Source organism: Anabrus simplex, chromosome 5 (assembly GCF_040414725.1).
Source record: "Anabrus simplex isolate iqAnaSimp1 chromosome 5, ASM4041472v1, whole genome shotgun sequence".
Lineage (NCBI taxonomy): Eukaryota > Metazoa > Arthropoda > Insecta > Orthoptera > Tettigoniidae > Anabrus > Anabrus simplex.
In genome coordinates, this window is record NC_090269.1 from 93,627,536 (window position 1) to 93,640,723 (window position 13,188).

At 39.3% G+C, this 13,188-nt stretch overlaps 1 protein-coding gene across 2 annotated transcripts in view; it reads right to left on the reverse strand.

The window, feature by feature from the left end:
* The window catches only part of Rev1 (Rev1 DNA directed polymerase), a 196,563-nt gene that overhangs the window by 124,653 nt on the left and 58,722 nt on the right, over positions 1–13,188 (reverse strand). For both annotated transcript variants that reach the window (XM_067148274.2, XM_068227734.1), the window contains exon 3: positions 2,390–3,266. In XM_067148274.2, coding sequence (XP_067004375.2) covers positions 2,390–3,266 — 877 coding nt within the window. The remainder of the gene's footprint in view (positions 1–2,389; positions 3,267–13,188) is intronic.

The window sequence follows — 13,188 nt, forward strand, 5'->3', positions numbered from 1 at the left end:
CACACACAAGTACAGTACACGTTTCGAGAAAACCAAATTCTCTTTTTCAGCTTGTTGGTAAAATCACATGTACGAAAGACCTTATTTAAAATGAACTATGTGCCAACAGATTGCAGACAAGTTGACAATACAACAATATTAAAAATTCAAACATGCAAATCTTTCATGTTATGTCCCAGTTCTATGAAATGTCTGTATGTGATGTATTAAAATACAGCTGGTTGACTGTTGATCCATTGTATTTAAATGTGGCATTATTGATGGTCTTTGGCAGTCCCACCGTTTGGTGTTGAGACCGTCTGCTTATCATTACAATATCTTAACGGAAAGTAACTCTGTTATTTGTAGATTAAGCCTGACAGGTTAAAATGGACTTTTTCATTTGTATTAAATGCAGAGGTCTTGCGGGTGTGTGGGCACTATCAGCTCAATTGACAGACACTATAACACATGATTTACACTGTGATGTCCCATGGACAACGCTGATGACGTTATGCTTGCAATTTCAACTAGGGAAGAGCTCCAACGGTAAGTACAGATGTGGACCATTCACCTTTTGCAGTTTGGGCTTCGTCTTAACACTGTGAAAACAGAGTAGACTATTTGGAAACAAGTCTGGCTGATGGTTCCATCCAAGTTAACACGTTCCCTGCGGCAGTGAATTTCGATGACTTAATGTTACGTCGTATCGGCCCACCGGTGACCCGATGCTGCCTTTAGTTATTATCGGTTCGGGTCACCGGTGACCTGACGAATTTGACTTTGTTTACTCCCTAGTATGAAATCCTAAACAATGCAAATGCACTTGTGTGCGTTATTGTTGAGGAGACATTCCAGCGTATTTACCTGTGCGACAGTGTTCCGATTCAACAATTGCGTGAAACAGAAATGACCCCGGAAATAATTGGGTCACCGATCCTTTGCTTCAATTGGAACGCTATGTTGCCATTAGTTAACAGAAATTCGTAACTAGGACGTAGTTACTTACTTCGCAATTCTGGGAAGATCGCACCGACGGATAAGAGTAACATGTTTCGGGGCATATGGTGACCCGAACCGCACGGAACATGATATAGGCCCACCCCAGTGCTGTCCTAACCCTCTTTCTTTTCCGTGCCACCGGTGTGTCAGAATGTGAAAGCTCCATACCTAAAAAAGGACGTGAAATTGCTTGTAAATATTATATACAGAATATAGTAAATATGTCAATAACTATAACTCCAATAACCTCTATTGGCTTTCCTAAGAGCAATGCAGAAAGCAGATATCAGAAGGGTGGTACTCCTTAAACAACAATCTACGATCTGCGGGCATCAACACTCTAGGCTTCATTCACCGTAACCGCGCTAAGCGATTCCCGCGTAAAAATATAGGTCAGACAACAATCGGGACTCAGGGTGACCCGAAGCGATATGAATGGAAGATGAAAAAAACTTTCTTCGGGTCACCGGTGGGCCGATCAAAACTAGCAGTATGCCTCGATCCTTTGCTTCAATTGGAACGCTATGTTGCCATTAGTTAACAGAAATTCGTAACTAGGACGTAGTTACTTACTTCGCAATTCTGGGAAGTTCGCACCGACGGATAAGAGTAACATGTTTCGGGGCACATGGTGACCCGAACCGCACGGAACGTGTTAATGGTTTAGGTCTCCACAAAGCTAACTTGTTCAGGTACCTGGGATCATACCTGCAGGGTGAAGGTGGAATCGACAATGATGTCAGAACACAAGTCACAGCAATAGGGTCAAAGTGGAGGGAAGTCATAAGTACTTTGTGTGACCACAGAATGCCAATCTATCAGAAGTCAAAGATCTAATGAACTGTTGTACGTCCAGTGGTGTTATATGGCACAGAATGGGGCCAGCAACCAAAACTAACGACAGTAGACTTCACGCAATGGAAATGCACTTGGCTCACTGGACAATGGATGTTTCCTTGGAGGATCACATACAAAACAAACCACGCAGGCAGCGGTTTGGTATCACTCCCATTCAAAATAAAATGCAAGAAGGGCAACTACAATAGTTTGGTCACATCTTATGGGCAGCACCAGGAGCAGTTGCCAAAACGCAAGAAGGGGAATTACAACAGTTTGATCACGTCATGTCTTCAGTGATCATTATGCAGAAAAATGTACTCAGTGATCATGATCTTCGGGGTTGAGGGAAAGATTAGAAGAAAAAGAAGACGACTGAACAGTATGGTGAGTTTGTACATACTATACATGTCTCTAAAAATCAACAGACAATGACCAAGATTGAACCTGTCACCTTACACATTGATGAAATTCACTACAACCTGGATTCAGAGCCCTTTCACCACTTGGAGATAAAGCATAAGAAATATTAAAACCTGTAAAGCCTGCACTACATTTATAATGTACTCACCTTGCCACAGTGTCATACAGAGTGTAGGAGACTTGCTTGTATGCTTCAAAGTCATAGGGAATGGTCTTCAGGTTGGGGCACATCTTCAAAGCAGCACCAAGGAACATACCATTCTTTAACCCAAATTTCCTAGCTTCATAGTTACAGCTTGCTATCTCTGACATTGAACTCTTGGCATCAAGTTCATCGTACCAATGTGACACTTCCTCGGAATCATTCTTATGTTTCTCTTTATAACAGTCTATTTCCTTCTGTATGACAGCAGGGTCTGTCCGAGGCTGTCGGGGGTTGCCCTTTGCATGTGTGACGGCTACAGGTTTGCCTCTCAACTCGGGTCGAGTTCGTAATCCAACAGACACAAAAAAGCAGTCCATATCTATGTGCATGATTACTTTACCCCCACCAACATCACTCAACAGATCGTCTTCAGTATCTCTCACCACACTCTTCTGCTTTGTCTTCTTCCACTGTATTAGACTTCTGCATCCAGGAAAGTCAGAGCTGAAGTTCTTTTCGCGGAGTTCACTAACATATTGTTTGAACATTGCCCCCATAGTGGACAGATGATGAAGTCGAGATTTGCCATAGAACTCAGAGATAAAGCTGGGGTTGGCTGCTGATTTAGAGGTTGAGGGTCCAAAATTCAGCTGTGGTTGACGGTTTGAGTAAAGTAAATACTGATGGTAGTCCTGCAAATGACCAGCTTTTAAACTGTCTGTGATCCATTCCGGCCTAACTATTTTCTGCAAATTTAGACGCTTCACTTTGCAGTCGGGAAGATTTGAGGCGATGATGTGAGTGGTGAGACTAGTTTCATAGTGATGATACACCCCTCCATGGTGCATCATGATTTTCTTTAATTCATCAGCAGAAGGTACTGAAAGCAAACAAGTACTGAGTCAACATTCAAGCTGAAATCATCATGATTAATATCTTTTTCTACTCTAGATGCCAAGTTGACTAAATAAAACTCATTCACATTGGGTTTTTATCTCCCTGATTCTGCAAGAAACCCTTCAGAAAAATATCCATCTATTGAAAGAGTCTAGATACTACTTTAGTACAGTGAGTTTCTCTCATTGGTTGGCTGGCAGGTGCGCCCACCTTATCTGCCTCCCGTTGACTCATCACTCCCTGCTTCACGGTATACGAACAAGGACAGCACTTCGCTCACTTTGTCCACGCATGACACGAGATAATAATTAAAATTAAGAATTAAGAAAATAAGAATCTAGAAAATTAGTAATTCAGAATTTAAAAAAATAAGCTTGTACCTTATGAAAGGAGTTGTTGGAAATGTTCTCCTCCTGCATCCACACATTTCTGGCATCATCTTAGGAAACTCCGATTCACATGCATAAGTTCATCTTCCATAACTGAGGCTATTTCTCTCCGGATATGTTCTTTCAGTTCGTCCAACGTGCGAGGGTTTCTTGCATAAACTTTATTTTTTAAGCTCCCCCATAAATAAAAGTCGCAAACAGTTAAATCTGGGGACCATGACGGCCATAAGTCCGTACTAATAACACAGTCTTCATACATTTTCTCAATTAAGTTTAACATTCTAAGCTATAAGCGTTGTGGCAGAGTCTTGCTGAAAATATCTATTTCCACAGTCAGTGTCAGTCAGCTCATCAAAAAATGGTTTGAGTATATTATCCCTGTATCTTTGTGCATTAATTATGCCCTGAAAAAAGATAGGTCCTATCACTCTGTATCCATTCACTGTGCACCATACTCCAATCCATTCGTCATGTAGAGGAATTTCATGAGTGCGATGGGGGTTTTCTGTACTCCAATATCTGTTATTCTGTGTCAAAACATACCCGTGTAAATGGAACCATGTTTCATCAGAGAAAAATATTCAGCGTGGATCAATTATTTAATCATGAACGTTTTGCAACTGTTATAGTTGTAAAATGTGTGAATTGTTTTTACCCTAAAGATTGACTGTGGGTGTAAAATGTGTACCCTCAAGTCTGACTGTGTGTAATATTAAAAAAAGAATGAGCGAAAACTAAATGAAAAAAAAAAAAAATGTTTTTTTTGTATGTGTGTGTTTAAAGGGAAAAATGTTAATAATTTTAGGGTTGTTTGTTTTTGACGATTTTATTACGTGTAGATGGCCTAGGGCGCGGTGATAAGGGAACAGGGAACTGGAAAACAAGTAGCGATGACATAAAATTGTTAGTGTTGAACTGTAGAAGTATTGTAAAGAAAGGAACAGAATTAAGTAATTTAATAGATATATATTTACCAGATATTGTAATAGGAGTTGAATCATGGCTGAGAAATGATATAATGGATGCAGAAATTTTCTCACGGCACTGGAGTGTGTATCGTAGAGATAGGATAGGAAGCGTGGGAGGGGGAGTGTTCATTCTGGTGAAAGAAGAATTTGTAAGCTACAAAAAAGTTAAAGATGAGATACATGAAATTCTAGGTGTAAGGCTCATTTCTAAAGATAATAGGCAACTTGATATATTTGGAGTGTACAGATGATCGGGAAAGGGTAGCACTGACGCGGATTCGGAATTATTTGATAGGATAGTCAGCTATGTGGGAAACGACATGGAAAGAAATGTGATTGTAGCGGGAGATCTGAATTTGCCAGATGTCAATTGGGAAGGAAATGCGAACGACAGGAAGCATGACCAACAAATGGCAAATAAGTTAATATGGGAAGGACAGCTGATTCAGAAAGTGATGGAACCAACCAGAGGAAAAAATATCCTGGATGTGGTGCTGATAAAACCAGATGAGCTCTATAGGGAAACTAAAGTAATAGATGGTATTAGTGATCATGAAGCTGTTTTTGCGGTAGTTAAAAATAAATGTGATAGAAAGGAAGGTCTTAAAAGTAGGACTATTAGGCAGTACCATATGGCTGATAAAACAGGCATGAGGCAGTTTCTAAAAAGTAACTATGATCGGTGGAAAACGGTAAATAAAAATGTAAACAGACCCTGGGATGGGTTTAAAGAAATTGTTGAGGAATGCGAAAACAGGTTTGTACCTTTAAGGGTGGTAAGGAATGGTAAAGACCCACCTTATTATAATAGAGAAATAAAGAGACTAAGAAGGAGGTGCAGACTGGAAAGAAATAGAGTTAGAAATGGCTGTGGAAGTAAGGAGAAACTGAAGGAACTTACTAGAAAATTAAATCTAGCAAAGAAGTCAGCTAAGGATAACATGATGGCAAGCATAATTGGCAGTCATACAAATTTTAGTGAAAAATGGAAGGGTATGTTTAGGTATTTTAAGGCAGAAACAGGTTCCAAGAAGGACATTCCAGGAATAATTAATGAACAAGGGGAGTGTGTATGTGAGGATCTTCAAAAAGGCAGAAGTATTCAGTCAGCAGTATGTAAAGATTGTTGGTTACAAGGATAATGTCGAGATAGAGGAGGAGACTAAGGCCAAAGAAGTAATAAAATTTACATATGATAACAATGACATTTACAGTAAGATACAAAAGTTGAAAACTAGAAAAGCGGCTGAAATTGTTAAGATTTCTGGGGATATACTAAAGGCAATGGGTTGGGATATAGTACCATATCTGAAGTACTTATTTGCTTATTGTTTGGTCAGAGGAGCTATACCAGATGAATGGAGAGTTGCTATTGTAGCCCCTGTGTATACAGGTAAGAGTGATAGACATAAAGCTGAAAATTACAGGCCAGTCAGTTTGACATGTATTGTATGTAAGCTTTGGGAAGGCATTCTTTCTGATTATATTAGACATGTTTTTGAAATTAATAAATGGTTCCATAGAAGGCAGTTCGGTTTTAGGAAAGGTTATTCCACTGAAGCTCAACTTGTAAGATTTCAGCAAGATATAGCAGATATCTTGGATTCTGGACGTCAAATGGACTGTATCGTGATTGACCTGTCTAAAGCATTTGATAGGGTGGATCATGGGAGACTACTGGCAAAAATGAGTGTAATTGGACTAGACAAAAGAGTGACTGAATGGCTTGCTATATTTCTAGAAAACAGATCTCAGAGAATTAGAGTAGGTGAAGCTTTATCTGACCCTGTAATAATTAAGAGGGGAATTCCTCAAGGCAGTATTACCGGACCTTTATGTTTTCTTATATATATAAATGATATGAGTAAAGGAGTGGAATCGGAGGTAAGGCTTTTTGCGGATGATGTTATTCTCTATAGAGTGATAAATAAGTTACAAGATTGTGAGCAACTGCAACGTGACCTCGAAAATGTTGTGAGATGGACAGCAGGCAATGGTATGTTGATAAACGGGGTTAAAAGTCAGGTTGTGAGATTCACAAATAGGAAAAGTCCTCTCAGTTTTAATTACTGCATTGATGGGGTGAAAGTTCCTTTTGGGGATCATTGTAAGTATCTAGGTGTTAATATAAGGAAAGATCTTCATTGGGGTAATCACATAAATGGGATTGTAAATAAAGGGTACAGATCTCTGCACATGGTAATGAGGGTGTTTAGGGTTTGTTTTTGTTTTTTTTTTGCTACGGGCTTTAAGTCGCACCGACACAGATAGGTCTTATGGCGACGATGGGATGGAAAAGGCCTAGGAGTTGGAAGGAAGCGGCCGTGGCCTTAATTAAGGTACAGCCCCAGCATTTGCCTGGTGTGAAAATGGGAAACCACGGAAAACCATCTTCAGGGCTGCCGATAGTGGGATTCGAACCTACTATCTCCCGGATGCATTTAGGGTTTGTAGTAAGGATGTAAAGGAGAGGGCATATAAGTCTTTGGTAAGACCCCAACTAGAGTATGGTTCCAGTGTATGGGACCCTCACCAGGATTACCTGATTCAAGAACTGGAAAAAATCCAAAGTAAAGCAGCTCGATTTGTTCTGGGTGATTTCCGACAAAAGAGTAGCGTTACAAAAATGTTGCAAAGTTTGGGTTGGGAAGAACTGAGAGAAAGAAGAAGAGCTGCTCGACTAAGTGGTATGTTCCGAGCTGTCAGCGGAGAGATGGCGTGGAATGGCATTGGTAGATGAATAAGTTTGAGTGGCGTTTATAAAAGTAGGAAAGATCACAGTATGAAGATGAAGTTGGAATTCAAGAGGACAAACTGGGACAAATATTTATAGGAGGGGAGTTAGGGATTGGAATAACTTACCAAGGGAGACGTTGAATAAATTTCCAATTTCTTTGAAATCATTTAGGAAAAGGCTAGGAAAGCAACAGATAGAAATCTGCCACCTGGGCAACTGCCCTAAATGCAGATCAGTATTGAATGATTGATTCATTTATTCTGTAAAGGTATTTTCTTTATAACTTTCGGGGCACAGTGTAGGTCCACGTGTTGGGTTTGGTAAGATGCTTCTGGTAGTTTCCGGTTGCATCAGAATGGAAATTTCTCGAAGCTATAGCTCGTTCCACATTAAGAAAACAGTATTGCTCTTATGGACCTACAAGGAGTGAACACACCCCTCTGAGACACCCATAACTCCTCGTGATTAAGGGATATTATACTGTACTGTACTTTGTAATGTATTATGAAAGATAGATAAAAAGGATGAGGCATACTTTCAAGTGAGTTATTAAAATAACTACATAGCATTTCCTTTTTTCATAAATACATTCATAGGGAGGAAGCACAGTGTCGGTAACAGCCATCGCTTCGTTGTCTTCCTTCATTTTCCTTCTTCCGTGTTGCTCTGGTACACTCATACTCTTTGCTCTGATACAAGCCTCGTGTAGTCTCTCACTCTGTGAACCACCGGCAGCTCACTTCTGTAGTGAAATCATCTACAGTATTTACTTGTTGCGTATGCTTTTTAGCTGTCATATCAGTGCAGAGGTCTACTTGTATTGTGTTGAGTGAGTGTTATGAGATTATTAAAAGAAATAAGTTTCATAATGATAGATCCGTACTGAACTGTGATTACAATAGAGTAAATTAATATATTATTTTGGGTCCACCTTTTCAATACAAAATGTAAATAGTTTAAATTACACAGGGACTAGTTTCGACCTAGTAATAGGTCATCATCAGCCTGAAGTAAATTAAAGCGTAAATATCGAAGAAAAATAAACAATGTAAACACAAGTACAGTCTTTTTAAAAGTACATATCATGTGGGATATTGAGCAGCAATATATTAAAAATAATAGCTCTTCCAATTGATGAAGCCCGATCATCAATTACAGACCAAGTCCTCTTTATAATGCTTCTCAATTCATTCAAAAGTTTCTAAGAAGATATTATCATTTTTTTGTCTAAAAAATCTATTAAAAATACTACAGAGTTGATCGAGAATCTTAATAAATTTGATATCCAACCTAACCATTCCCTTCACTCGTTCAACGTTGTTAATATGTATCCTAGTATTCAAACCTCTAAATAAATTATACCCTATCATTGAAAACTATTTAGGCAAATACAGCCACCTAAGTGGTTTAGAAATACAGGCTTTATGTCTATCCTGAAATTGGTTTTAAATAATAACTATTTCACTTTCGACGGTATTATCTATCAGCAGGAGGGTTTGGCCGTGGGATCGCCGGCTTCGGGCATCTTAGCTGAAATCTACTTGGATTTTTTAGAACATACTAAAATTGATAATAATAATAACTTCATTAATATTCTTTTTTGGGCTAGATATGTTGATGACACTTTGGTAATCGTAGATGAAAGCACAACAGACGCAGCTTCCACTCTTATCATACATACATACATACATCATACATACATACATTATCTATATAGACTGTTATGCCTTTCAGCGTTCAGTCTGCAAGCCTCTGTGAATTTACTAAACGTCGCCAATCCTCGATTTGCAACTAGTGTTGTGGCCTCATTTAGTTCTATACCTCTTATCTTTAAATTGTTAGAAACCGAGTCTAACCATCTTCGTCTTGGTCTACCTCTACTTCTCTTACCCTCCATAGCAGAGTTCATTATTCTCCTAGGTAACCTATCCTCCTCCATTCGCCTCACATGACCCCACCACCGAAGCCGGTTTATGCGTACAGCTTCATCCATCGAGTTCATTCCTTAATTAGCCTTTATCGCCTCATTCCGAGTACCCTCCTGCCATTGTTCCCACCTGTTTGTACCAGCAATTATTCTTGCTACTTTCATGTCTGTTACTTCTAACTTATGAATAAGATATCCTGACTCCACCTAGCTTCCGCTCCCGTAAAGCAAAGTTGGTCTGAAAACATACCGATGTAAAGATAGTTTCGTCTGGGAGTCACGTCCTTCTTACAGAATACTGTTGATCGCAGCTGCGAGCTCACTGCATTAGCTTTACGACACCTTGATTCAATCTCACTTACTATATTACCATCCTGGGAGAACACACAACCTAAATACTTGCCATCAATTCTCACTGAAGCCCAATTGTCAACATAAATGCCTTCAATTGCTTGTAATAATCTGCCTTTAATTCCATAGTCCCCCAGTATGGCGAACATCTTTTCCCTCGGTACCCTGTCATAAGCTTTCTCTAGATCTACAAAACACAACTGCCCATTCCTCTCGTAGCATTTTTCAATTACCTGGTGCATACTGAAAATCTGATCCTGACAGCCTCTCTGTGGTCTGAAACCACACTGGTTTTCATCCAGCTTCCTCTCAACGACTGATCGCACCCTCCCTTCCAAGATGCCAGTGAATACTTTGCCTGGTATACTAATCAATGAGATACCTCGATAGTTGTTGCAATCCTTCCTGTTCCCTTGCTTATAGATAGGTGCAATTACTGCTTTTGCCCAATCTGAAGGTACCTTACCAACACTCCATGCTAATTTTACTACTCTATGAAGCCATTTCATCCCTGCCTTCCCACTATACTTCACCATTTCAGGTCTAATTTCATCTATTCCTGCTGCCTTATGACAATGGAGTTTATTTACCATCCTTTCCACTTCCTCAAGCATAATTTCACCAACATCATTTTCCTCCTCCCCATTTGCTTGGCTGTTCACAACACCACCAGGATGATTTCCTTTTACATTGAGAAGATGGTCAAAATATTCCCTCCACCTCTCCAGTGATTCTCTGGGATCTATTATGAGTTCACCTGAATTACTCAAAACACTGTTCATTTCCTTTTTCCCTCCCTTCCTAAGATTCTTTATTATTGTCCAGAAAGATTTCCCTGCTGCTTGACCTAGCCTTTCCAAGGTGTTACCAAAATCTTCCCAGGACTTCTTTTTGGATTCAACAACTATTTGTTTTGCTCTGTTTCTTTCATCTACGTACAACTCCCTGTCTGCCTAGGCCCTTGTTGGGAGCCATTTTTGATGAGCCTTCTTTTTACGTTTACAAGCTGCTCTCACTTCATCATTCCATCAAGATGTTCGCCTTTTCCCATCTTTACAGAGAGTAGTTCCTGTAGTTGCTGTTTCTACTACAGCATCCCTGTATGCCACCCATTCACTTTCTATATCCTGAACCTGCTTACTGTCTACTGTTCGAAACTTCTCACTAATCATATCCATGTACTTCCGTCTAATTTGCTCGTCCTGGAGATTTTCTACCCTTATTCGTTTGCAGACAGATTTCACTTTCTCTACCCTAGACCTAGAGATACTTAGTTCACTACAGATCAGATAGTGGTCTGTATCATCGAAAAATCCACGGAAAACTCGTACATTCCCAAAAGATTTCCTGAATTCGAAGTCTGTTAAGATATAGTCTATTGTGGATCTGGTACCCCTAGCCTCCCATGTGTAGCGGTGAATAGCCTTATGCTTGAAGAATGTATTCGTAACAGCTAAACCCATACTAGCACAGAAGTCCAGCAAACGCTTCCCGTTCCCATTAGCTTCCATATCTTCCCCACATTTACCAATCACCCTTTCGTATCCTTCAGTTCTATTCCCAACTCTCGCATTGAAATCGCCCATTAGCACTATTCTATCCTTGCTGTTGACCCTGACCACAATGTCACTCAATGCTTCATAAAACTTGTCAACTTCATCCTCATTCGCACCCTCACATGGTGAATACACGGACACAATTCTAGTCCTAATTCCTCCAACTGACAAATCTACCCACATCATTCGCTCATTTACGTGCCTAACAGAAACTATGTTGCGTGCAATGGTATTCCTGATCAAGAGCCCTACCCCAGACTCTGCCCTTCCCTTTCTAACACCCGTCAAGCACACAATATAATCTTCTATCTCTTCCTCATTATCTCCCCTTACCCGAATATCACTTACTCCTAACACTTCCAGATGCACATCCACTCTTATCAACCTTAATAATATTGACCCTCACATAAAATTTACGCTTGAATCTGAATCTGAACAAAGAATAAATTTTTTAGACTTAACCATCATTAGGCAACTATATTCCTTAAAATTCAACGTCTTCAGAAAGCCTACCCAAACATCTTCCACTATTCATCAAGTTTCCTCTCATCCGCAAATCCATAAAAGAGCGGCTTATAATAGTATGGTTCATCGAGCCTATACGGTCCCAATGTCTGAAAGTGATCTTAAAAAAGAATTGAACAATATCCGTATGATTGCTAAACTCAATGGATACAATAGTTCTTTCATTGAAGGTATTATCAATAAATACAAACATCGTCCTATAACCACTCTGAAAAAAAGAAAAACCAAAAATTTCTTTATTTTCTACCTTTACGTTCAATAAAGATATTTATAAGGACACTAACGTTTTAAAAAAACATGATGTTAAAATCTCCTTCAGATCTAACAATAATAACGCTAAAGTCTTACACAACTCATCATCTGTTAATAGAACTGATCGTTTTTCAAAATCTGGTGTATATAGGGTCAAATGCAACAGCTGCAATTCTTCTTATATTGGACAAACAGGAAGAAGCTTTAAAATACGATACTTGGAACATGTCAATGCCCAAAAACACAATAAATCTTCTGCAGTTGGTCAACACATGAACGATTATAATCATAAATTTACTGACATTAAACAAGATATGGTAATTCTCAAAATTATGAATAAAGGACCCCTCCTTAATATAACAGAGAATTGCTTTATAAATCTAGACCAATATTTTAATCGTAATTTCAATCTTAATGACATTTCCTAAAATCAAACATTCTTTTTGACCTGCTCATTCAACTTTTCAGACAATCAAAATCTAATATTAAAGGTCCGATTTTTCATTCTATTTATAGTACTTAATCATTCTTCCATATTCCCACATCCCTCAGCCCAACATTAAAAATCCTTTTCTTCTCCTTTATTTTTCTCCCTTCACCTCCTGAAGTTTTTCGTGCATCTCACCTACCACCATTTTCTCTCTTCAGCATATTACAACACACATCAATTCTCTTATGACATAAATATTTTCTTCCACCAGACCAAATATTGTTTATTTCCTTCTTCTTCTTCTTCATAGTACCGTATCAGGTCCCCCTGACGTTGGCGATCACTGTGGCGAATGCAGAACGATCTCTTGCTAGGTGGAAAAGTCTTTCAACATTGTGAATTCCAGTCCATTCTTTGATGTTTCCAAGCCATGGTGTTCGCCTTCTCCCGACACCTCTTCGACCCTGTATTTTGCCTTGTACAATCCGCTGTAAGATGAGGTAACGGTCATTTCTAAGGATGTGGCCAAGGTAAGAGATCTTCCGGAATTTTATTGTTTGAATGAGTTCCCGACTTGCTCTTGCCCTTCTGAGTACTTCTTGGTTCGTTAGTCGTGCAACCCACGAAATCCTGAGCATCCTATGGTGGATCCACATTTCAAAGGCTTCCAAGCGTTTCACTGATATGTTCTTGAGAGTCCATGTTTCCACACCATATAGCAAGGCTGACCATATACAGCATCTGACCATCCTCTGTCTAAGTTTTAAATT